Source organism: Misgurnus anguillicaudatus, chromosome 10, assembly GCF_027580225.2.
Source record: "Misgurnus anguillicaudatus chromosome 10, ASM2758022v2, whole genome shotgun sequence".
In the NCBI taxonomy this organism is placed as follows: Eukaryota; Metazoa; Chordata; class Actinopteri; order Cypriniformes; family Cobitidae; genus Misgurnus; species Misgurnus anguillicaudatus.
Genome location: NC_073346.2, coordinates 41,158,836 through 41,184,808, shown reverse-complemented (window position 1 = coordinate 41,184,808; position 25,973 = coordinate 41,158,836). Strand labels below are relative to the sequence as shown.

General features: G+C 34.1%; 2 protein-coding genes across 3 annotated transcripts; one reads left to right on the top strand and one right to left on the bottom strand.

Annotated features, from left to right (window-relative positions):
• Nucleotides 1-1,485: 1,485 nt before the first annotated feature.
• LOC129448900 (sodium- and chloride-dependent transporter XTRP3) lies at nt 1,486-21,786 on the bottom strand. 2 transcript variants are annotated; one of them, XM_055211592.2, is made up of 12 exons: nt 21,657-21,786; nt 20,786-20,859; nt 12,758-12,898; nt 12,577-12,668; nt 12,214-12,441; nt 9,741-9,851; nt 9,404-9,645; nt 9,084-9,246; nt 6,880-7,084; nt 6,519-6,678; nt 4,887-5,052; nt 1,486-4,591 (listed from the first exon to the last, which is right to left on the bottom strand). In XM_055211592.2, exons 3-12 carry the CDS (start codon nt 12,870-12,872, stop codon nt 4,415-4,417), a joined length of 1,659 nt encoding a protein of 552 aa, XP_055067567.2. In that variant the 5' UTR covers nt 12,873-12,898; nt 20,786-20,859; nt 21,657-21,786; the 3' UTR covers nt 1,486-4,414. The 2 variants fall into 2 exon arrangements, with proteins under 2 accessions (XP_055067567.2, XP_055067566.2); XM_055211591.2 differs by lacking the exons at nt 20,786-20,859; nt 21,657-21,786 and adding an exon at nt 15,255-15,621.
• Nucleotides 21,701-25,923, top strand: ggctb (gamma-glutamylcyclotransferase b). Its single transcript, XM_055211593.2, has 5 exons — nt 21,701-21,843; nt 23,601-23,755; nt 23,848-23,993; nt 24,078-24,210; nt 25,640-25,923. The coding sequence occupies exons 1-5, from the start codon at nt 21,774-21,776 to the stop codon at nt 25,805-25,807; spliced, it is 672 nt and encodes a 223-aa protein (XP_055067568.2). The 5' UTR covers nt 21,701-21,773; the 3' UTR covers nt 25,808-25,923.
• The last annotated feature ends 50 nt before the right edge of the window (nt 25,924-25,973 follow it).

The following is a 25,973-nucleotide window of genomic DNA, read 5'->3' as shown; positions in this document are numbered from 1 at the left end:
AAAAAAAGTTAAGCAAGAGCAAAAAAACATTTTGAAAGAGGAAAAAAATTTAAGCAAGAGGAAAAAACATATTTTGAAAGATGAAAAAAAAAACATTTTGAAAAAGAGAAAAAAATCTTAGGATTTTCTTAGGATTTTTTTGTAATGTTTGTTGTTTTTATTTGAAATTCTCAAACTAGCTATATTTCCAAATGTTAATGATATTGAATGTCAAAGTTTCAGTGTTGTTCAGAGTTTCAGACAGTAAATCAGTTTCTCTCGGTTTGGTTTAGATTGACAGAAACATGTTTGCTGTAAAACGTGCTTGAACCTCATTTTATTACACACTTGTTTTTGTGCCATAGAGCTCAGATTATATTGAACAAACAGGGATTAAAATGTCACATCAGATTAGCCGAAGCTAATGAAGAAACAAGCTGTAATGAAGCATGAGATGAACACATTACGGTTCAATTAAAACATTTTCTTTGTGTGGACTTGATGACCAGACAATACACTGCAGCATGAAGTTAAAACAACTTGTCAATTCAAGATACTATTTTAAGTTTTGTCTTAAAAAAAGTTCATTGGTAACTTATCAATTAAAATAATTGTACATTTAGTAGAAAGTAAAGCTTAATTTATTATGTTTTTGAAAGTTAGTTTTAACCTTCATATATTACATATTCAAAATGTATTTCAGGGGCAACAAATACATTTCTAATTTTACAACCCATATGACAAAAAATATATATTTTTCCTTGCCAAAATATAAAGGTTTTTATACAATGTATAAGTATGTATAAAATATAATGGTATAAATATATTTTTGCACTTGAATATATATATTTAATTTAGATTTTTTTTCTTTAAATGCAACATGAATATAAATGTTTTAAAATATATTTAATTTTAAAACCTATTTAGAAATATATTTTAGCACACATATTTTTGGGCAATTTTTGTATATTTTAAAATATTTTTTAAAAAAAATTATATTTTGAAACATTTATATTTACGTTGCATTGGGAGAAAAACTTTGTATGTTACAAACCTGTAAACATAACATGTTTGAAAAGATAAAAATGTAATATATGTTCAACTGCAAAAAATATTCTTATAATTTTATATTTTATACATTTTATACAAACTTTTATTTTTTTGAAAATATATTTTTTAACATATGAAGGTTCAATAAAAATCAGACATCCGATATTCCAAACCCATCTGATTTCTGTTTCTCCAGTCTTATTTTTCCAACCTTTCCTTTGAATTTTTGGCTGCTTGAAATTACCATGAAATTTAGATTAGACAAGCAGATTTTATTTACAACACGGTAAGTTTAACAGTGATGCATCTGTGTTTACATTTATTCATCTAGCAAACACTTTTATCTAATGTGATGGGAGTGCTCAATGTTTTATCTTAGTACACAAAGTTTACAAGCAGTAAAGCATTTTTATTGATCCTGAATTTACATCAATTTTTCAGACTGTTGTTACCCAGAATGTTTCACAGTAACATTTAATATTAAAAAAGTAAGAAAAAAGTACATAAAATGACAACAAAACTGATCTCACGGTTCAATGACAAATCATAAAAGTTCAGGGGTCTCATTTATAAAGCATGCATACGCACAGATTTGATCGTAAAGTGTGCGTACGCAAAAACCCACGGCAAAGTCCATATTTATAAAAACTGACTTTGACGTGGAAAAGTGCATAGCGCGTCAGGGTCTGAGCAGACATACGCACTTTTGCTTGTCTGATTGCTGCGTGTTTTTGGAAATATAAGCCATGCTCGAAAAAGGATTTGATCATTGACAGGCGCTCTTTTATATGTCAATGACATTAATTGGACATCGTTTAAAGACGAAGATCTGAAACTGCGCACAGGTTCAAGATCATTTGCCATTTATAGATTTCACATCTGCAAGAAAAGGGTACGCGCGTTTTCTGTGTGTATGTTCAGTTTATAAATCACACGTACGCATTTTTGATAAATGATCATAAGATCAAATGTAGGATGATTTCTACGCAGCATTTTATAAATAAGGCCCCAGTTCTTAATCCAGTGGTTTGTATGGTATATGATATGAAGATAAAATTTTGTGATTAAAGCTACAAACAAGACTTACATTACTACTACAACAATAAATGAACCTCAGTATAAAGTTATTTACACATAGTTTACATCAATGCTTGTGCATGTTCACGTATACCTCATATATTCTTGGATATTCTTTTACTATTTCTGTTTTTTGGCCACAGTAAGTTATCATCACTTACAGTAAATAGCTTTAGTTGCTTTTAACTCTTTCCCCGCTATTGATGACTTAATGAGTTCATTGTCAAGAGAAAACACTTCCCTGCCAATGACGAGTTTTTACGGCAATCTTTGTTTCCTCGATTATCCACTAAGTGGCGCTGTTACTCAACTTTTAAACACTGAAGCATCCACTGATCCAAAAACAGTAAAAACTCTGTGTATGTTTTGATCATTGCTCTGAATCTGATCTCTAACAAAAGTCCTTTACAAAAATACAATTATCTCAGCTTTTTGCTCAAAATTTATTATTTTTGAAGAAACCTACCCATATTTGCCCCTACCCTTGGTCTAGCCCATAGTTAATTGAATTGAGACGCAGCTGTAAACTGCATTCAGACTAGCAATACCAGAGCGATGCAATCTCTTCGATTTCAATGGAAGTTTGGTGACTTCCAGCGACACATGCGGCAATGACCGTTGGCCAATGAATGGGCCAATTTGTCCAGTCGCGCAACAAAGTTGAGAAAAATTGAACTTTATGCAAATAATGAGCAACTTTCAGGAGCGACTACCAATGAAAACAAAGCAATGAAGTTCACATCATCTGCCTCTCGTCAGTTACTGGTACTCATTGTTTTTGACAACCAGATTTAGAAATGCCTCCTAATGACCTCATTGAAAAAGTCGCTGCTCGTCTGAATGCAGCAGAGTAAATATGACCCGTGCTGTCTAAATGAGGCTTTTATTAAAAAAAGTACATTAAGCTCTTGTCTAGTGAATCCAATGCTCTAAATAGTTATTAAACATCTAAAATGATCTTTATTTGTAGGTTTTCTGTGAGGAGTACCGTCCTAAATGCTTAACTAATACACAAAGGATGGTTGTCCACTTGCACGTCTGACATTTTGGTTTCGGTTTTAAAACATGCAGAAATTAGAAAATAAAGTTTGGGACTTGTTTGATGTTAAAATAGTTATAAAGTGAGATAATGTTTAGGACCTGATTGATGTTTATTAAGAGTGATAAGTGTTAAGTTAGTGTTTTGTGAGTATTTTGTGAATGTGAGTGTATCTTTTATCATAAATCCTTTCGACACTTTTGCAGCAGGCATGTATTTTGACAAGAGGCATGAGATACATGGTACAAAAAAAAAGATTTTGAATTTGCGCCCCTCAGAAGAGAAGTCACCGGCCGCCACTGAGGGAATGTTTGGTTAACGCTTGAGGAAAAATATCTGATTATATTAGATCCTTGCGCAATAGTAGGTCTTAAAGCTGTCAGTCTCAATGTCAACAAAACAATAAAAGAAAGAAAAAACATATATAGATATTGTTTTTAACTTTGTGTGCTAAATCGATTAGTTTTACAGTGATTTTATGGTATGGATGTGGTCATTTTTGTGGTAATTTTGGATTTTGTTGACTCACCTTCAAACAGGTGTAGCTCGACATTGTTTTTCAATAAAGAATGTCAAAATATAAATAACTTATTTGTGAAAATTTACTCATTTTGACTCAATTTGCCAGCATGAGTCACAAATGATGCAGCAGCAAACAAAAATTGAGAAAGAAACGGGCCTTTTGAAAGAAAAGTTAATAAAGAAAACAATGTCTGATGGTTCTGTCAAAAATGTAAACAGGTTGGTGTAAACATACATTTGCATGAAGCATCTATATTTGTCCATGCCCATGTTGATTTCAGGATTAAAAACTTGAAAAGCCTTAAATTATGGTACATTTAGAACAGATAAAATGTGAGATTCATTTGCGATTATTCGCGAGTTAACTCATGAAAATCATGCGATTAATCTAGATTCAATATTTGAATCGATTGACATATGTTTATATATATATTTAAAGTAGTAAATATTCTGTAAGACATAAAAAAATCATAAAAAATGCTAGCATTGGCTGGCAACTTTGTTTTTAAACGCTGGCGGGGAAAGAGTTGCATCAAGAAAAAACTTTCATAACTCCGTAAATGTTACTGGATGTAAGTTAGTTTTCTACACTATACAAGTTGTTAAGTTGTTCTTCAAACATTTACATTTATAGAAACACATATAGTACTCAAGGTCTATGTTTCTAGATGTACACAGCACTTACTGTATGATAAACAGAAATATATTTTGTGATTAGTGTTAGACAAGCAGTTGATTTGAATCAGGTTAAAGTCCAGATGAGACTGTAGTGATGATCTGACGCTCACGGATGGGTTGTCCTCGCCGTTTTCTCTTACAAAGTTCATAAAGAGCCACCAGAGGAACGCAGCTTACAGCAGACAACAGAAGCAGAGCTATGAACGCCTGACCATACGGAGGATATTCCTTCATCACTGATTTACCCTACAGAAGATACAACACATACATGCCATTATTTCTCTTTTAGATGATGCTTGTGTCCACTGTGAAGACTCAGACCTCAAAAAATTCACAACATGAAAGACTAAATAATCACCAACTATACAAACTAGAGCAACTCAATAATCCTGATCCAGTTAAGAGTACACCTAAAAAAAACCTTGTTTGAAGGATTGAAATGAAATCACTTTTTAATTCAAGTTGTTTAAATAAACATTTAAGTGCAACAAAGATTTTTTTACAGTGCACAACATGACATTTCAAACCCAACAGGACTCACTAGATCTTTGTCCCAGGCCTGATAGGTTGGTGTCCCGCCCTGGATGTAGTTGATGATGTAAAAGATGAAGAGACCGATGAGGAGAACCGGACTCACGACAGCCCACATCACTCTCCAGTACCAGTTCGGCCGATGACCCAACATATCCTCAAAGTCTTTTTCAAACCTGTGAAGAACAACAAGATGAACATGGATCATTCATCAGGACTGTAAAATATTAAACATGACTAATAAACTCAACTAAATGAATCATGATTTAACAAATGTCAAGATTAATGACATAAAAATATTCATCGAAACAATCTACATAATAAAAGTATAATGTCTGTGTGTTATATAAGAGTAAGAGTGAAAGGTATTAGACACACATTTATAAGAGATTATACAAGAAACACTGAAACTCTGTTATGAGGATTTAAAGTCCAGAAGATTATCAATGCTAGCACACAATTTACAATAAATAATTACAAAAGTACAATTTTGCTTTGGAAGATTTACAAACTTCTACAAAATAATAGATTATAACTTGTTGATGATTTATGTTAAAAATGTATTGAGAGGAACATGTTAGACTGGAGTCAATTGTAATATTTATGTAGTGTATTTGTGTATATTTAATTAGGTTTTGTTGATTTGTTCTGTTCTCTCTATATGGAAATGTGCTGGAGTTATTCCATGAATCGTCTGATATGAACAATTATCATCTGATTTCCATTATTTGTTCTGTTATAAAAATTTTGTAGAAACTTATATTGAATCAATTATCTTTCTATATGAGTTTACTGAATATTTTATCACCATTTTAGTCTGATTTTTTCTTCTACCACTGCTCTTTTAAAATGAACAAATGAAGTTTTCTCATCCTTTGACAAAGGTCAAGCTACTGGTGATAATTGTATTGATCTTTCAAAGGCTTTTGATCTGGTTAATCATGATCTTCTTCTTGATAAATGGTCTTTTATTGGTTTATCTAGAAATGCCCTTCTTTGTTTTAATGTTTATTTGTGATTATTTGATTGTTGATGAAGGTGTTTCTTATTGATTTATTTACTTTAAGAAAAGAAAAATGTCTCATATCTGTTGCTATCATATCTGCAGTGTTGGGCAGTAACTTTCTGTAATAATATTACTTTCCCTGCCAACTAGTAAGTAATACAAAAACATTTCCGGTTGTTTAGTTGGTTCCACCTGCATGAGTCCTAGCTGGTACAGATTTTAGTTACTGCTTTATTAAATTACACAAGTTGTTTAAAAAATAGTTTGAGCCAGTTGTACTCTTTATTTATTTGTAACTTTCATGGATTCACAGACTGCAAAAATGATGCAATTACCAATATTTTTGTGGGTGTAAAAGTAACTAATAGTGTAACTAATTACTGAGTAACTAGCTCAACACTGCTGGTTAGTAATTGTTGTGTGGATGTCTGATACAAGATCTGATTTCTTACTGTAAACTGTAAATGCAGCATTTTATGTCAAAACAACATATACTTTTGTTACTTTTAAAATTACATTTTATAAGTTATGTCAACTTTTCACAAGCCCACACTTAAAATAGTAGGTTGAATTGACTTGCAAAACCAAGTTGTTTTAACTTAAAGTGTAGTTATCATCATGTCTTCACTTTTTCACCTTTTAATTCCGTAGACGTAGCAAACGCTGATGACTTCAAAGAAGACGATGAAGAGCAGAGACAGCGTCGCTCCGTAATCATTAAATATAGTGAACCAGTAACTGCCTGAGCGCGTGGTGAAGCCAAAACCCAGAAGAAGACAGACAAGACACACCACACCTGTCAAACAAACCAATATGCATTATGAATCAAACTTCACTTGTTATTTAGTTGAAATGACATTGATTTCTTTGATTAAATAGTAAATAAATCACCTTTATAATCATGTCAGAGCAAATAAATCAACATTGCTTTAAAAGTTTTGAGATCAGTTATGAAAAGGCCTAAATGTGAGAGCAGATATTTTGGTTGTCTTCTGACCGTTGATGGTCTCATTGCTGAATCTCTTTGACAGGAACTTAAGGTCACCCAGCGGGGTGATGATGGCCGTGACGTTACCCAGCATGCTTCCCATTCCTAACAACAGTAACATGATGAAGTAGAGGACAGACCAGATCTGAGACACGGGCATGTTCTTAATGGCCTCACTGTACACAATAAAGGCCAAACCCGTGCCCTCGACCGCCTACAGAGAGAGAGAGAGAGAGAGAGAGAGAGAGAGAGAGAGAGAGAGAGAGAGAGAGAGAGAGAGAGAGAGAGAGAGAGAGAGAGAGAGAGAGAGACATTCATGCATTTTATTCAATTTTTTCCAAAGAGACTTATAGACGGTTTCTAGGGTGGCCATACGTGCCATTTTCACCTGACACATCCTGGCCAGGATTTTTGGTGTATTCTCCGGAAGTCACATTGCTCGACCGCATACGTCATCGAGTTTTAATATTTCAGGTTCTATTTCAGAAAAGCAACCGTTACATTTCAAGGTAAGAATGAAACAATACAATGATTGTATGTCTTAAGAGAAATATATCTTTATTTTATATTGTATTTAACTGAAATGTAAGAACCTTGATGATGTATGCGACTTCCAGAGTATGCACCCGAAATCGTGGCCAGGACGTGTCTGGTGAAAATGGCACGTATGTCCACCCTTAATGGTTTCAGCAGTAAAAACATAAACAAATGGCTTTCATGGAACAAACTTAACTATTGGTAAACTCGGCAAAGTATCAATAACATCAGAGTCCAATCCATGACTGCCGTCTCCACTTGTCTTTAGGAAACCAAAACATTTGTTACTAGGTCTTTGTTCCAGAGTTTAGTTTAGCCACTAGACAGAGCATTAAACAAACAGAGACCAGAAGTTAAGTTCAGTCCAGATGGGTGACTGCGACATGTGTCTGAGTTCAAACTACAGATTACTATTGCTATGTTACTTACAGTAAATAGCTTTAGTTGCTTTTAAAAACAAAAATGACAGAGACTTAGGGTAAAATGCAAGCCTACAAAGAGTTCAAACCAGAGGTGGACGCTACTTAAGTATTTTAGTTGCATTTTTTAAGTGTCAGAGTGTTTGTCTTGGGAAAAAATGTACTTTACTAAAAAATGTTCACTACATTCTAAAGCATAGAATCATACTATGTATTCTTTTTATATTGCATATTAAAATTGATTTAATACCTAATTACATAAAAATTGTGTACTTTTACTTTCTTGAGTAAAAGCACAAAAGTACTTTTTACTAAAGTAAAAGTAAAAAAATACTAATTAATATGTAATGTACTAAAATATGAAAGGGGCCATGGCACAAGACTTTTTTAAGATGTCAAATAAATCTTTGGTGTTCCCAGAGTACATATGTAAAGTTTTAGCTCAGAATACCATATAAATAATTTATTATAGCATGTTAAAATTGCCACTTTGTATGTGTGTGCAAAAATTTGCCTTTTTGGGTGTGTTCTTTAAAATGCAAATGAGCTGATGAAATTCAAACACTGATCACAATGATGGTGGTTTGTTGCAATTAAAACTCATTTGTGCTGCTGGGTTGATCTTTTTCACATTTTCTAGGTTGATAGAAGCACTATGGACCCAATCATAGCACCTAAACATGGAAAAAGTTAGATTTTCATGCCATGGCCCCTTTAAATATAAACCAAAAACTTGAAATTATGAAATGTAGTGAAGTAAAAATCATGATGATATGCTTTGGAATGTATGTTTTCCAAAGAAAAACACTGATAAAATATGAATACTTGAAAATGTACTTTTATGTAAACCTCTGGTTCATGCATTGCTGCAGTTATGTGTGTGGTTCATCATTTCAAAATATGTGCCATGTGATGTAAACTTTTGTGCATCATGCGTCATGTCAAAATAAGTGCCTGCTGCAGACGCTTTAAAGGGGTTTATGATAAAAGAGACGCTTGTGTTTGCTAGATACTCTCATCAGAGTTTAGTGTTAAGTGAGTGTTTTGTGAACGTGAGCGTCTCTTTTATCATAAACCATTTTGATGCGTCTGCTGCATGCCGAATAGTTTGAGAATTACTGATCTAGATTCATACTTTGAGTCAGACTTTATCACATGATCTTTAATGATTAAAGTTTATGATTATAGTTTTATTATGTTGATTGTTTTGATGTTTCTGTGAGACTAACAGTGATGTGGATTAAAGCGAGACTTTACCGTGTCCAGTTCAGACTCCAGATTACAGTTCTCTATTTTTGAAGCGATAGCTGCAAACTCTTCAGGTCTGGTGTGATTCAGTAAAGAGATCCAGACGGTCACATTATCAGCGGTGATCTCACTCTCAGACAGATCAAATGTGTTCAGCAGTAACAATCTCGTCCTGAACAAACACCAAAAGAGTTCAGTCTGTAAAGCTGACAATCTGCTTTCTCACATTTTCATTCATTTGCATTCACTACAAATCTTTCATATGACAGATTATAGTTATTCAAATCACACACAGTACATATACGTATATTCATATGAGAGCGTCTCACCTTTCCAAACAGCTTTCATAGTTAAACGTGGCTTTAAATCCGTAGATGGCAAACGTGACAACACTGGCAAACACTGAAGTGCCGCTGTTGATCAGAGACACGACCACCGCCTGCCTCTCAAAGTTATTATTCTGATGATTATAGCTGGCAAACGCGATCAGAGAACCAAAACCCAAACCCAGAGAGAAGAAGATCTGTGTGGCCGCATTGATCCACGCCTGAGGATTGGCTAACTGCTCCAACTGAACACACACACACAAACATACACAAACATTTAATAATATAGACAAAGGTAATGGGAATGAAGGAAATCTTTGTTCTTTAAACACAAACATACTTTAGGTGTAAACATGTATTTTACTCCGTTCCAGGCCCCGTGAAGAGTGATCCCACGAATCAGATAAATGATGAGAACTACATACGGAAATGTAGCTGTAAAATACACAACCTAAAAAAAATCATATTTAAATATACAAAGAAGATAATACAACACTGATTTATAATCAGGTTATACGTTTATAAGTTGACTGTCAAAGTTCCAGAGTGTTGATAAAAACTTGCTTTCTTCATTTCAAGAACTGATGTAATTTGACACTGCGTATGTAACTGTGAATTATTATTTGGGCCATTCCACCGAATCTGTGTATGTATAAAAATGCAAGAAAACTAACTCTAGAATACATTTTATTATTAAGCAAAGTCTCCTGCGTGTTAATCTAACAACAATGTAAACAATATAATTTAAAACATTAATAAAAACTACATAGAACACTGAAAAACAGTATTTTTTCCGTCCCTGCTCTCTCTCTCTATACTTTACATTTAAACGTGCCAAAGAATGCATTGAAATAATCTGTTAAATTCTTCTTTAAAATCTACATTATTAACTCTTTTCCCGTCATTGATGAGTTATCTCCTCAATTAAGAGAAAACATTTCCCTGCTAATGACACTTCACTGATGAGTTTTTATGGTAATCTGTATTTCCGCTATTATCCACTAGGTGGCTCTTACCCAATTTATAAAAAACTGAAGCAAAAACAAATTCAACAACATAAACTCTGTGAATGTTTTGATCTTCATTCTGAATCTGATCTCTTACAAAAGTCTTACACAAAAACTCAATTAACTCAGCTTTTTGCTCAAAATTTGGTATTTTTTAAGAAACGTACCCATATTTAAGAGGTGTTAAAAATACAATAAATGAAAATAGGTGGAAACTTTTTTCCTGTTCTGTTTGTTTGTTTTAAAGCAGATGATCTGTTCTTTCATTTTAACTTTAACTTTCATTGTAATTTTACAGAAGAACATTTTCCTCGAAGGTATTTTGTGAAACTTATTTTGTGAAGCCTGTTGAGGAATGACTTAAGTGCAAAAATGATCCAGAGTCAGTTTTTCATGTCCATTTACAACCCTAGTATTTGCCTTTAGAATTAAATGGTCTATTATTACCTTATTTGAAAGGGTCATATATAATAATGTTAAGCTTTGCTCTGATTGGCTGTTTCTCCTTCAGTAGCTCTGTGTGTGTGTAAACAGATCTTATGTTTGAGTCGCTATCAGATTTTGAGGAATAATCAATTGTTTGGAGATTGTTAATGGACGTTTCTGAGTAATAAGTTTGTGCTTTTTTCAGTATGGACCTGCAAAATGTAACTGTAACATCAATAGTAGAACTTCAGCCTAAACGATAGCATTAACTAGCATATAGCGCTAACTCAGCAGTCACAACTTTGTTTTAGCATTGTAACAACACTGAATGTGTTAATTGAATGTGTAATTTAATGTATTAATGTTGGGGTGTACATCTTGACTGTAACGTCACAGTTGGTGTTATGTTGAGATTGGTCTGTTTTCCAGCAGTCGCTCTTTTGCATGCACGAGGTTTACATAAGAAGGAGAAAACAATCGTGTTTGATGTTTATGATATGTCATTACCATCTACACAACTCTTATTATTCATCTATTCCTACATAAATACAGTTTAACATTATACAGCACATTTAAATATAAAGCATAAAATTCTGTAGATATGTTTATTTTTTGCATTTTTGTGGGTCCACACATCAAATGCTTTTTACCATTGAAAAAGTCATAATATCTTAGATAAAATGCATGTTTTAGTCATATCCCAGGATTTTACTCAGCCCTGTTACCCTTCACATTCCTTTTTGTGATAGAAATATCACAAAAAAAGTCAAATTTTTAAGAGGAAGTGACATCATCTGGATCTTCTGAAGGCCGTGGGAAGATTAAAAGTTACTTTTCTCATTTTCTTTTCTGTATATTTTTTTATGACATTGATGCTATGACTGAAAATGTCAAACTTAATGATCACTCCTGTTAGCTGTATTATCTATATTAGGTAAATCACTATAGAATTTGATCAGTGTCTTTAATAATATTAATTAGCCCAGATTTAATGCAGCTATATTTCTTGTTATTGCTAAAAACTCAGTCCTGTTACCAAAATGCCTACATCCTCCATTAACAAACCATGTTAGAAAATATCTGAGACTGACCAATACTCATTTTTGAAAAGCACAATATGTGTGTTATTAGATTTAGTAATAAAAAATACACTTTAATTTTGATGAGTTAAAACATGCAAATGGCACCGATTCGGTGGAATGGCCCATTTGTTTATCAACTTTTGGTCATATTTCTTTTGGTGTATCCACTGAAATCATAGATATTATTAATAATTGCATATATGTGTAGATTTGATGAATTACTGTGGCATTAATTTTAACTACACTGTCAAAGCACAGATGTGATTTCTGATCACAGTGATTCGGGTGCTGATCTTACCATTCCTGTGGACTTGACCCCACGGACGATGAAGAGAAAAACTATGACCCACGCCAGCAGGAGACAGAGCGCCAGTCCCATATGAATCCCACCGTTCTCATCTATAGAGGAGGAGATGTTCAAAGTCTCGCGGTAAAAGAAATACTCTGTGGATGAAGACACTTCACATTCCTCCAGATATCCGGTCTGGTTAATGTTGATGGGACACTGGGACCAGGGCAACACTGACTACACAAACACAACACATACACAATGAATATTAACATCCACAAAGTTTAATCCAGTGCCAGTTTATTATGCATCTGTAAGTCCGTTCACATCACAACAACATCAGCTAGACTATTGATGTACATTAACTCTAACCTGAAATGAATGAAAGAGATACCAGAAGCTCCAGGCATTGATGATGTTGTAGTACAGACATAAGTAAAGTGAGGCCACAACGCTGGCAAAGCCTGTAATGGGCAGATAACAACTTTATTACCTTCCATTAACTATCTAGTAGCGAGTGTAAGGTGGTAAAGAAGACCCTCAGGACGCTCACCCAGTCCACCCAGATACGGGCTGATGGCCGTCCACGCCCCAATGCTGCCCTGACGCATCCTCTGACCGATCGCCAACTCCATACAGAAGAGAGGAATTCCCTCCAAAACCAACATCAACAGATAAGGAATCAGAAATCCACCTGGAATCACATTTAGATAAATAAATCAAACAATAAATGACATTTTAAACAGATGTAAATTCCAACTTGCACCTTTGAACAAATCTCACAAGATCATCTTTATAATGCAGAAATGTTAGATCAGGGTTCCAACTCTATTCCCTGACTAAAAAGCCGAATTTCCATGATTTATGTCCGGGATGCCGTGAGCCTGAATAATGTAGTGTACACTGTGAGTTCATAAAAATGTAGCTTAACCCTCAAACGCTCCTCGTTTTCTGTTTACACTTCTGGCCCTTGGGGTCTATATGACCCCAAAATTGAAAGCATAATTGTAAGAAAAATATACATTTTCAATAATACAAATAATATATCATTTTTTTTTGTTTACTTCTCATCTACACATGGAACTGTGTTTTAAGAGATTTGAAGTATTTTTGTATCTGTTTACCACTAAAATCCTCAACTACACCATTAGCTTGCCTGAAAAATATCAATTTATTTTATGAAAATTTACATAAATTATGATGTAAATTGTTTTTAGATATTGATATAAATAATTACTGTTTAGGAATGAAATCATTTCGACCAGCAGATGCCCATAGAGACTCATTCATTTTACTGGATATGGACAACTGCTCAACATCACTGCTTTAGTGAAACATTTTGTGAATTTTTGTTTATATAAACATAAATTTATATAAAGAAAGTGCATTAAAAATAAATATTATTTCAAATAGTATTTTTTTAATAGTTTTTGATGCATTTGAAATGTCTGTATTAACAAAATGCAACAGAAATTTGAACGAATGTAAATGTGTGTGTGCCCATATGCGTGCGCATGTGCATGTGTCTGTGTGTGCGCATGTGTGTGTGTGTTTGTGAGTGTACATGTGTGTGCATTAGGTCACACCCCTTTATATCTTATTTTTTGCATTTGTGACATACAAATGCTCTCTGTGGCAATCATTCCTGTGTGTGTGTTTGTGTGAGCATGTGTTTTTTGCATTGCGTTTGTGCACAAGTAAGAGGCCTTTATTTCTGTGTCAACATTTTTAGATTTTTGCTGGATTTATTGATATTTATTTTTTGACAAATGGAATAAAGTAAATGTTTTGCATTTCCCATTCACTTTCAATTGGGATCATATTGACCCCAAGAGACAGATTAATACATTTTTTACATACCTTTAGAACAACTGAATCAAGCCCAGTTTTTTTGTGTATGTAAATATAGATTAGGAAAAGTCAAAAAGTTTTATATCTCTGAGATGAAGGGAACCTTTTTTAACTAATGAAATGTCATTTGGGGTCATATAGACCCCTAGGACCATTTGAGGGTTAAATGTGTGAAATGAATAAACAGTGCCAGTAAACAGCAGTTTAAATTGGAGGCAGTGAAGGCTTGGACCCGGAAATGGTATTCCTTATGTCAGAAGTTAACAAGCGGATTTATTTTGATAAATAATTTAAAGCAACAAACAAAAATCACTGATATTCCACAAAAAATAAATATTTGGACTGATATTTGCACAAAAAATAAAATTCCCTGACTTTGCAAAAGACTTTTTAAAATTCCATGATATTCCAGAAATTCCATGACTTCTTGGCCACAGTGGAATCCTGTCTCGATCAACAGTCTCTGACTCGGCATACATTCCTTCATTTACATCTGCACTTTGATCTCTTTCTTCAAAAGTAAATGAAACATTTATCAATTGTTATTCATTTCAGTTGTTAAAGACGCACTGAATGCATAACCAGAGAAGATCAACACAAGACAAATCTGGCTTTATTGAATCCAATAAGAACATTGTCATGCCCTCATCATTAATATCACTGAAAAATAGAAACAGTAACAAAACTATTTTGTAAAAACTGATAGGAGTTCAGTAACAAGAATAAACCTGGTTTGTGTTTTCTGTATTACAGCTTTATTAAGAAATAATACACTAAACATATTGAATACTGTTTTATTGTTGTATATGTGTGACTGTAATTTTTATTATTTTTTATAGATTTGGATGTTCTGACTATTAATAAAGTCTCATATAAATAATGGCCAAGATCAAATGAAGAATAAAAGTAGCTGCCAGTTCCCACAGCTAATATGAATGCAATGCAAAACAAACAGCATGACAGAAGGATTGATTTATATAAAGCAGCATTAATAACATCAATGTCTATTGTGAAATACACTATACAAATAAAATAAACCTTTCTGCACTGTTAGTAAGCACATTTTATTGCTTTCTGTGGAATACAACTTTTTTTATTTGGGTCTCTGCTCGGTCTAGTTGTAAAGTTTGTGTCTTCATGTTTGTTTTATAAAAGGACTGTTTAAATATAAAGAAAAGAGAAAGAATGAATGATCGTACCTCCCCCATGCATTTGGCAGAGGTATGGAAAACGCCAGACATTCCCAAGACCGACTGCATAGGACACACAAGCCAGGACAAACTGCACGGGACTGTCCCAGGACGGACGGGATTCTTTGGTCATGATGAAAAGTCCTGTCCGCTCAATCGGAAGAGTCAGCAGAGTTCAAATCCCAACTGAAGCGGAGATTGTGGGAATATTTCCAGCGAGTTTAGTGAATGTAAAGACGGCTGTGTAAATCTTGTGAAGTGGCAGCACTCCAGTAAACGTCTGGGGGAGGAACTCATACTGTTATTGGCTGCACTTGTGTCATTTAGGTGAATGTTTGACGTATTTCATCTCCTCAACACACAGATTATCACATTCACTTTTACTGACATTCTTAAAAACACGGAGCTGATTTATTATTTGTTATGTTAAGGCAAAAATCACTGTTATTGTTTACAATCAATAAACCTGATTTGTCTTTAAATCTCTATTTATTTGTAATTCATCCAGCAGTTTTAGTGTAAGATGTTAACTGGTCTGACTCAGTGTTACATTAATAACACATACAGTATACAGTATCTTCATTTATTGGATTGGTGTTGAACACCCGTGGCTAAATAAACACCCATGTGTTCTTGACCGTATGGGTTGTGAAGGTCACACACACCCTTAACATCTCTGTAAACCACAAACCTGTGATATAACATTAACCCCTTAAGTCAGTGCTTCTCAATTATTTTCTGTCACGCCCCCCCTAGGAAGAAGTAAACATTTTGCGCCCCCCCAACTCTCTGCCGCGACTGTAAATAGTATAATTTGTCTATAAAATTACACATCTGCAAAACATTGCATCCTTATTAACATTAAAGAAAACACAAAAAAGAAATATCGATCAACTTACAACAAATAATAACTTTATTAACATTGTTTTTTAGTCTGTAACAGAAAAGACTTAAAATGCATCAATTTGCCTGAAATAAAAAAATCAATCCTTATTTAAAGTATAATATTTTTTGACCATTTGATACTGAAAAATTAAATTAAATATAATCAATAAATAATAATAAAAAACTTAAGCGGCTTATCAGCGTAATTGGGGTGTAATGTCTTTAAGTGACGGTGCAAAAAAATTACTTCCTGAAAAAGTATTTTCCCCGGGGTCTCGCGCGCCCCCCCTGGTGTTGCTTCGAGCCCCCCCTGGGGGTCCCGCCCCACTATTTGAGAAGCACTGCCTTAAGTGAAGATGTCAAACCGTGCTCGGAAACAATGTCCTTGTTTTTAAACAACTAGTTTCATGTAAAAGTTACTATTATTACCTAAGCTGTGGACATCAAGTAATGTTTTCTGCTCAACAATGCACTTCAAATTTTACTGTTATGTTTTGAGCAACATTATGGATGTGACTTTTTCAGTCAAATATTAAAATATAAGTTCTCAGAAAATGTATTTAACGTTTCAGATGAGATTAATCTGTGGCGGTGGTGATGGCGCAGTGGATAAGACACACGCGCACTTGTACGGTTTATTCTTAGAAGCTGTATTATACTTGTATACTTCTTATATTATCTTATCTATTGATTATTCTGTGTTCTTCCCTACATCTACTTATCTAAAGCTATATATACATAAAATTAAATTGGATAAGACACACGCCTTTGGTGTGAGAGACATGTGTTCGAATCCACTGTATCACACCATTGTGTCCCTGAGTAAGACACTTAACCCATAGTTGCTTCAGAGGCGCGCGACCTCTGACATATATAGCAATTATAAGTCACTTTGGATAAAAGTGTCAGCTAAATGAATAAGTAAGTAAGTAATCTACAAGTGCATGGAAAAGACCTGAAGCAATAATAATCAAACAAATGGAGAAGAGACGGCTCTTCAAAAAAACAAATATTATTTATTATGATTTTCTCTAGACAGGTGTGTGATTATCTCATGCTAGGTAGTGATTATATAAACTGAGTTTAGCTGTAGGTCATCTGATAGTTGTTTTATTGGTGTTCACTGTGGGCAGATGTAGAGGTCACAGCTGTATAATTGTGTGCAAACTTGTTTTTCCGTGCATCCCACTGACAGATCACCCAAAAGCATGTGTTTGTTTCTTTCAGGATGAACCTCTGATTCATTTGATGTCTTTGTTGCTGGCGCTGTTTAACTATTATGAGTCCTGCAGCGACAGCACGCAATGCTTACAGCAGATGCACAACACAATAATTATTCTAGAAGAGTCCGAGAAGGTTTTTATAAACAGATGGAGAATTGACCGTGAAGACACTCAATGGGAGCTGGGGTACAAACAAGAGCAGAAACTCTCTACGCATGTAAAGTACAGTTTAGGTCAACTACTGCCAAGCTGAAGAAACAGAATTCTGCTGAGCAAGTTAGTTCAAGTTAATTTAACTCACTATGGGGCAGACAGGGTTTAGATTATTCCAGGACAAACATATCTTACAGAAAACAACACTGGTGTGCATATTGAGAAAAACATTGGCAAAAAAATCTTAGTATTTTTGTCTTGTTTTCAGTAAAAATATCTAAAAATTCTTAAATTAAGATGCATTTCCTTGATGAGCAAAACGACCCAAGAAAATAAGTCTAGTTTTTAGACCAAAAATATCAAGTTTAAGTGATTTTGTGCATAAAACAAGCGAATTTAGTGTTTAAGAAAAATGTTCAAGATTTTTTGTTTACCCTATTGGCAGATTTTTTGTTTGTTTTATGCACAAAATCACTTAACTTTGATATTTTTGGTCTAAAAAAACTAGACTTATTTTCGTGGGTTGTTTTGCTCATCAAGAAAAAAACATTTTAATTTAAGAATTTTTTAGATATTTTTACTGAAAACAAGACAAATTTTTTTTTCCTGAAAATCTTTTTTTGCTGTTTATATGTTAAGATATTTCATTGCAAGATGTTTTAGCTCAGACATGCGTTTTAGTCTGGGATTAGAATAAGACCTGTCCAGGAAACCGGTTTATTATAGTTGTAGTTAGCGCAACACATTTGGTTTAATAGTAGCAATATCACTTTGACTGGAGTTTTGTAACCACAACCGTATGTAAAGTACGTTCAACAGGACTGCATGCTTACGATGCATTAGGAGCATTCATGTTTATGTAACTTGCAAAAAGTTTTTTTTTTCAGAAGCGCAGCTTAAACTCGCCTGTACTTCATCTCCATAGGAATTCAAATGGCACCGTAAGCAGCATCTGGAGGGCGTGTATGAAGGAATTAGTGTATGTATGTATGTATAGGGGTGCGAGGAGTCCTTGGCTTTGTAGGCAGGAACTAGACATTTTTGGACCCTATGAAAGAATATGAAGTTGGGCCCTCCACCACACCCATGTTACTACTCATAAAAATGACATTTGGGGGCCCCAATAGTGCGTGGGCTCTTAGAATCGTCCTACCACCAACCCCCCTTAGTGATGCCCCTGATTGTAGGCTGGCATCAGAGCTTTGAACTTGATGTGGGCAGCTATACGAAGCCAATGTAAACTAATGAGGAGATGTGGGACATGTGCTCTTTTCGGCCGCCACATTCTGGATCATTTGTAGAGGTCTGACTGTGGAGGCTGGAAGGTCAGCCAGGAGAGCATTACAATAGTCCAGTCGGCTTAGGACTAAAGCCTGGATGAGGATTTGTGTAGCGTGCCCCGACAAGAATGCTCTGATTTTATTAATGTTGTACAAGACAGATCTACTGCACAAGATCAAGCAGTGCACATTTTTGTTGGTCCTGGATCAATGTTTTAATCAAAGAAACCCCAAATTACCCTTAGTTATCTCGTCATTTAAGGGAAAACATTTGCATAACAAATGTCTCTGAAGAATTTTTATCTGGAATACTGCGATTATCCACTAGATGGCCCAATTTATGAAAAAACTGAAGCCAAAACACTATTTACTAATTTTAAACTTTATGTATGTGTGATAATCGTTCTGAGTCTAATCTCCAACCAAATTCCTTCACAAAAATGCAATTATTTCAGCTAAAAAAATATTTTTAAAGACAAATACCCATATTTAAAAGTTTATTATTTGTTTGTTTGTTTGAAAGCAGAGGGTATGTTCTTTCATTTGATATAATTGTATGTTTATATATTTTTAGAAGAACATTTTCTGGAAGGCATTTTGTGAAACTTTTGTGAAAATCACAAAAAATGCTGGTGGGAAACTTTTCAAAAAAATGTCTGGCAAGGAATGAGTTAACTTAAACCCTACCCATACACTCTGAAAACAAATGGTGCTTAATAGCACTAAAAGTGGTTCACTCAATGACTCGTAATCATAGGGGAACCATTACTTGTGTATCACCTGTGTAGAACATTGTGCTATATAGAACCAAATCTGGTGCTATAGTGGTGCTATATCACCCCTGGATGGTTCTTCATAGGTGCTTTATAGGCTTTACATGTATGATTATGAGCTTTTAGTGCTATTTAGTACAAATTTTTAGAGTGTACAGCTAAAAAAGTCAAATATAATTTTGAATATTTTTCAAAATATACAAGAAATGGCCAAAAATATATTTGCTGAAATATTTTGAAATATGTTTACAAAAATCTATTTTTCTGCCATATTTTATATTTTCAAAAATATATTTAACAAATAAATATATCTGAAAGCATTTATATTCACATCGCACTGGGATTTTTTTTTATGTTATAAACCTGCAAACACAAAAGGTTTGATTATGTTAAAAGTATATATTATGTAAATATACTTCATAAATAAACTTCTATATTTTGGCCAGGATTTTTTGTCATATTTGTAGCATAATTTGAAATGTATTTATCATATATTTAAAAGATATTTTTGGTGAGATAAATATTTATTTTTTTGCCATTTCTATCCCTTAAATTAGTGTGCAATAATACAGCACGAGAATTTTTAAATTTTTAGATGTAACATACTGTATGGCTGGCATTTATTCAGCTATATACTGTTTGTTAAATCTACATATCAAAATATCATCATGCAAGTGTTAATCTAAAGGTCATGAGGTTAGTTAATGTGGGAAACTCAACCACTGTTCAAGTCAACACAAATGCCAAAGCTAAGTTAGTGTTTGTTGGGACAGTGTGAACCTTTAGACTGTAATGTACTGAACAGACTGTGTGTACTTCACAGATGCTTATTTACAACAAATAAAGATGGCCATTTTGGTTAAGAATCAAATCATTTTCAGTCTTATGTGGCCAGACTTTTGACTAGTGTGTGAAGGTTTTATTCAGTCAAAAAAGGAAAGATCCATCTGACTGAAAATCAACCAATCACAGTTCATGTGATTTTCAGAAACAGTTGCAAGCACAATATTAATTAATTAATTAATATCTGTAATCGACTGTAGAAAAAACTGATGAAATTAGCAAAAATGTAAGTTGATGTTGTCATCAGGATTTCTGTTTGCCAAAAATAAAGACTCGCAGAAAATAAATTGGAATATACAGAGCTCTGATAAATGATAAAGTTGCTACTATGAGTGACTTTAACAAAACTCATAAGTTTTTTTTTATATTTCAGTGTTACTAACCTGACAGACTTTAAATCCAGGTCTGGCTCTTCCTGAACCACCCGTGATGGACTGTGAACATTGGGTCTGGAAAGCTAAAAAAAACCCCACATAAATAATAAAACTAATAGAAATCATTTTGATGCTTTAGATATATACTCGATTTACAAAACCACTAATTTTCATAGTGGCCATTTAACAGATTAAAATAACTAAGATTATTTCATCACGAAACCCATATAATGTCTTTTTTTGTGCCAAAATATGCTTTAAATATATGCTAAATACGTTTTGTAGAGAGTAAAGCTTAATTAAATATACATTTTTGAATTTACAAATATATTTAGTTAATACATTTCCAATTTTACAACCCAAACTTCAAAAAATATATTTTTCCTGGCCAAAATGTATAATTATGTATACAATTATTATTTAATTTTAATCTTTTCAAACATGTTATGTTTACAGTTTTGTAACATACAAAGTTTTTTTCCAATGTGACGGGAATATAAATGCTTTAAAATATATGTATTTTTAAAATATACAAAAATATACAAAAATCTACAAAAATATATTTCAGCTCGTCAATTTTTTTGCCATTTTTTATATTTTGAAAATTATAAATTTGATTTAAAAATTCTATTTAAATTGTTTTTTTTTGCCATATTGGGACAGCAACACTCTGAGTGAATGAATCAATGAGTTTAATCTCTAATTGCTTTAACCCACCAAATTGTAAAATGTCAGTGACAGAAACTTTCAGCTTTCAATGGTATTTACATTGACCGTCCAAAAAAGCTTTACTTTCATAGAGAGAGAGAGAGAGAGAGAGAGAGAGAGAGAGAGAGAGAGAGAGAGAGAGAGAGAGAGAGAGAGAGAACTGATGTCTTACCAGTGTCCACCCCTCCTGTGGGTAACGGGATTAAAGATCCACCCCTCAGTCTCTGTGGGTAAAAGTCTCGGGTTCTTCTCTCTCTGACACATCAGATTGAATCGTCGTACAGAAACAATGTCCCCAATAATGAAATTGTTTTTCATTGTCGTCAGTCTGATCGGACTTTTACTTCTGTGTTCTGCAGGTAAGTGATCTTTCATGTTTGATCAGATATTTAGTTACAAGAACAGAAACAAAATGAACTTTCAGTGTTCGGTACTCATCCGTACATCAGTGACAGCAGCGTGACGAGCGCTCGCAGTTCTGTTCTCGCGATAGCTGAAAATAACGTCTGTCACTATAGTAACCGTGACATTTACAATCAAAGATGGCGATGTCCACCACACCGGAATATTTTGATAGAATTAACATGAAATAACGTAGTAAACCAATCTAATTGATTTTTTATTTTACCTTATGAGTGAGTGTTAGAGAGCATGTGACTGAACTGATGGATCAGCATCTCGTTTTCCGGCAATTATTATTCGCCCGGTAAGAAATTAAACAAACAGTAACGTTACTTTAATAATAAAAAAATCTCTGCTTCCAAAAGACATACAGTAGTTATTAGTTTAACTGTAGACTGTTGTCAAGAAGCAGTTGAATGAGTACAGATTAAAATCATAATTTATAGTCAAAACTATCAGTTTAAAATTGGCAAAATAATTAAAATTAGATAAAGTACTCAGAACAATTTGTACATTACGGATGTAACTTGTTCAAAATCCTTAGTTCATATCTCAAAAGTTATGTTTTTATGTCAGTAAATTATGTCCCGTGAAAATGTTTAGCATGTTGTCAATATAACAATTAAAGGTGTCTGTATTTTCTGATGTGAACTTTATGGCTACAGTTTTGATCATGATGATTGTAAATGAACATGGCTTCACTTTTTCAGTTTCAACAGTATGAAGTCACTTATAGCAGTGGTTCTCAAACTTTTTCAGCTTGCGGCCCCCCTTGGGTACGATGCATTCCTTTGCGGCCCCCCCAAAGAAATATTATTACAAATTTGTTCTAAAATGTAACATTTTGATTAGACAAAACATAGTAAAGTATACAAATTAGTTGTTGTTACAATGTAATTGTTGTTGGTTAGTAGCCTTATTTTGTTGAGGTTTAATTACACCGAATTTATGATTTGAATTATTGTACGTTATAAAATATCATAAACCTGGGGCCCCCCTGGCACCATCTCCCGGCCCCCAGTTTGAGAACCACTGACTTATAGTGTATGTGAAATATTGATGGCAAGAGGTTCACATTTCATTGCATAAAAACTGTAACCTTAGGTCAACACACACAAGAGTGTTTTCAAATAAAATATTTTAGTTTTCTTAAAGGGCATTAAAGAGGATGAGGAAGTGATGAAACAGGAAGAGATTAACGGAAGTTGAGTTGAACACAGAACTCTACTGTAGTTCTCTACTTGTTGTCATTTTGATTTTGTTTTTTTAATAGATGGTTCTTTTACGGACACATTGCTGTCCAGCAGTTGTATTTCAATGGTCATCTTTTGCTGTAACTGTGCCCTGAAGTTTGTCTATGATTGACATCTAACATGAACTCTCTGGGCTGATCAGGACTCAGAAACAAATTTTCTTAGTATTTTTCTTCTTTGTGAAATGAACCTACCATACAAAAAAGTCTTTTAACATTGAGCCGCCTCTACTAGAGGGACTTTGGGAAAGTTCTTGCTCACAGTGTGTTAGTTTTCACATGAATGCAGTCCAGCTTCACTGCAGTTCAGGACACAATGGATTTGCATGACAATGAATGGAGTGTTGTTGAACGGACCTATCAAAGAGATGTTGTTAACCTCTGTCACACCATTAGCTCTGATGATTCCACAGCGATCTGTCCCTCTTCCTCCTCTCACCCTGTCCCTCCTCATCCTCACAGATCCTCTGCCCACTGAAGCCTTAGACATGAACAACAGCACAGATCAAATGAATGCATCCACCTTCCTGTACTTCGCTTACGGAAGTAACCTTCTCAAGGAGCGTCTACAGCTCAGGAATCCATCAGCAATTGTATACTGTGTGGCCAAGCTAAAGGTATGAGGTCATCCTTCCTCTTTATCTGTCCGTCTGTCTGTTCATCGATCTACTCTTGATGTCTGACATAGCTTAACATCTACATTTCATAGGACTATAAACTGGCCTTTGGAAACCACAAAGGTCAGGCGAGCCAACGCTGGCACGGAGGTGTTGCGACTATTGAACACAGCCCGGGGGATGAGGTGTGGGGAGTGGTGTGGAGGATGAATATATCAGATCTGGAGTCTTTAGACAGGTAAGAGACAAACTTAACTTATAAAACCAGAAATCACTGCTTACACCTGATAGACATCTTGTTGATGTTTCACTGTGTTTACAGTCAGGAGAGTGTTAAAATGGGAATGTATAGCCCGATGGACGTGTCCGTCTCCACCAGTGACCAGGATCTCAGCTGTCGGACTTACATCATGAACAGCTGCGTGTATGCTCCTCCTTCACCGCAGTATCTGGAGGTAAAATGCTTTAACAATGAACAAACACTGCAAGTGAGAGACAGACGCATTTTAATGTAGGAGTGAATGTGTGTACAGATGTTATACCCATTATAAACAAGGTATAATGCCATTAGTCAGGGCTAGTCAACTGGCCACCTGCGGGGCAAATGCGCCCACCCAAATATCTTTATCCAGCCCTCCGGTCATCTTTGTCCAATTTAGCGTGGTTACTTGTTCACGGTACATGACAAATGATGGCCGATAAACCGGAAGAAGAGTCAGAAAGGGCTGCGTGGGGTTCCAATCATCTGCGAGTGCGTAAATTTCAGATTCAGTTTGAGCTTTGGATGCATAAAAAAACTTGTGCGAATACACCTTGAATCCTTTACAGACGATTGAATACTGATAAGTAAATTGTATAAATATATTCATCGATTAAAGGCTTTTGGCCTGGAATGAGCTTCTCTCCTATGTTGATACAGTGAATAAACTGAAATGTCATTACGACTGCCACTAGGGGGCGAACTCTGACAGTCGTGTCTGAATGTAGTGCACAATGAAAAGGTGGATTAGTTTATATATCTTTAAAATATTAAAAGTACAATTTTCAACTGGATATATGCGGTGAATACTTTAAATATAAAGTGAAACAGTTATAAACAACTAACTATGTAAGTAGCTTTATAGTTAGTGCTATATAAAAATACATGTGTTGATTATTTACAATTACACTTTTTTATGCAATATTCATAGTTGAACTATTAACATTTGTCTTTTGCAATGTTAAACTGGAATTGTTTTTAACAAATTAAAAAAGAAAATATGAAAAGGCAAAATACTGGATACATGATGTGTGGATCTTTTTTGAAAATGCATGTTTAATAAATGACCTATAACAAAAACGACATAAGTTATAACATATATAATAAAATATAGAGAGAATTTAAAATATATGAAAGATAAAAAGGGGTAAAAGTTTGGCTCGCATTATATTTAGATTTTTTAAACCTGACCCTTGAATAAGAGTAATTCTGCCATAAGACCCTTGCCATAAGTTTTACAACATGATATTAAAGAAAATGTTTTATGTAAAAAAATGCTTTTAGTAATGCTTTATGTTTGTACAATCAGTTTAAAATTGATTAAAAATATTTACAAACTGAAAATGATATAACAAACATACCATGCCTCTGTAAGATGAGTAATCTAATGCCATTCTTTACACAGGATGAGTTTGTTGGCAGGAGCACAGTGTTGTTTACTCTGTTACTGGAGTTTTCTCTCTTTTACTATGTATGAAACAGACGATAGATCAACAGCACGGTCAAAACATCTGGAATAATTCTCATTAATATTTGCAATGCATCAGACTATAAATTGTACCCTGTACTTCTGCTATAATAATTCTTATATTTGAAGCGACATCTGATCTTCTGTGTTGTTACAGGTGATTGTGATGGGTGCAGAACAGAACGGATTACCAGAGGACTACAAGGAGAAACTCAGGGCTATCGAAACCAACAAATACGAGGGTTCCCTGCCTATGATGAACAAACTGAAGAAAGCTATGAAAAAATCTAAGGAACAGACTAAAGAGATGCTGTCTGATGATTAGTGTTGGATTTACTGAGTCTCTATAGAAGAGCACTGCATGCATCAACATGTTGTGTTTATAATAATCATGAAGTGTTAGTAATGTATGGTAGCAAATATTAAATTGCAAATACTACATATTAGTTGTCTGTCAAGTTTTAGTGGATGAAAGTGTTTGTTTGTTGCTA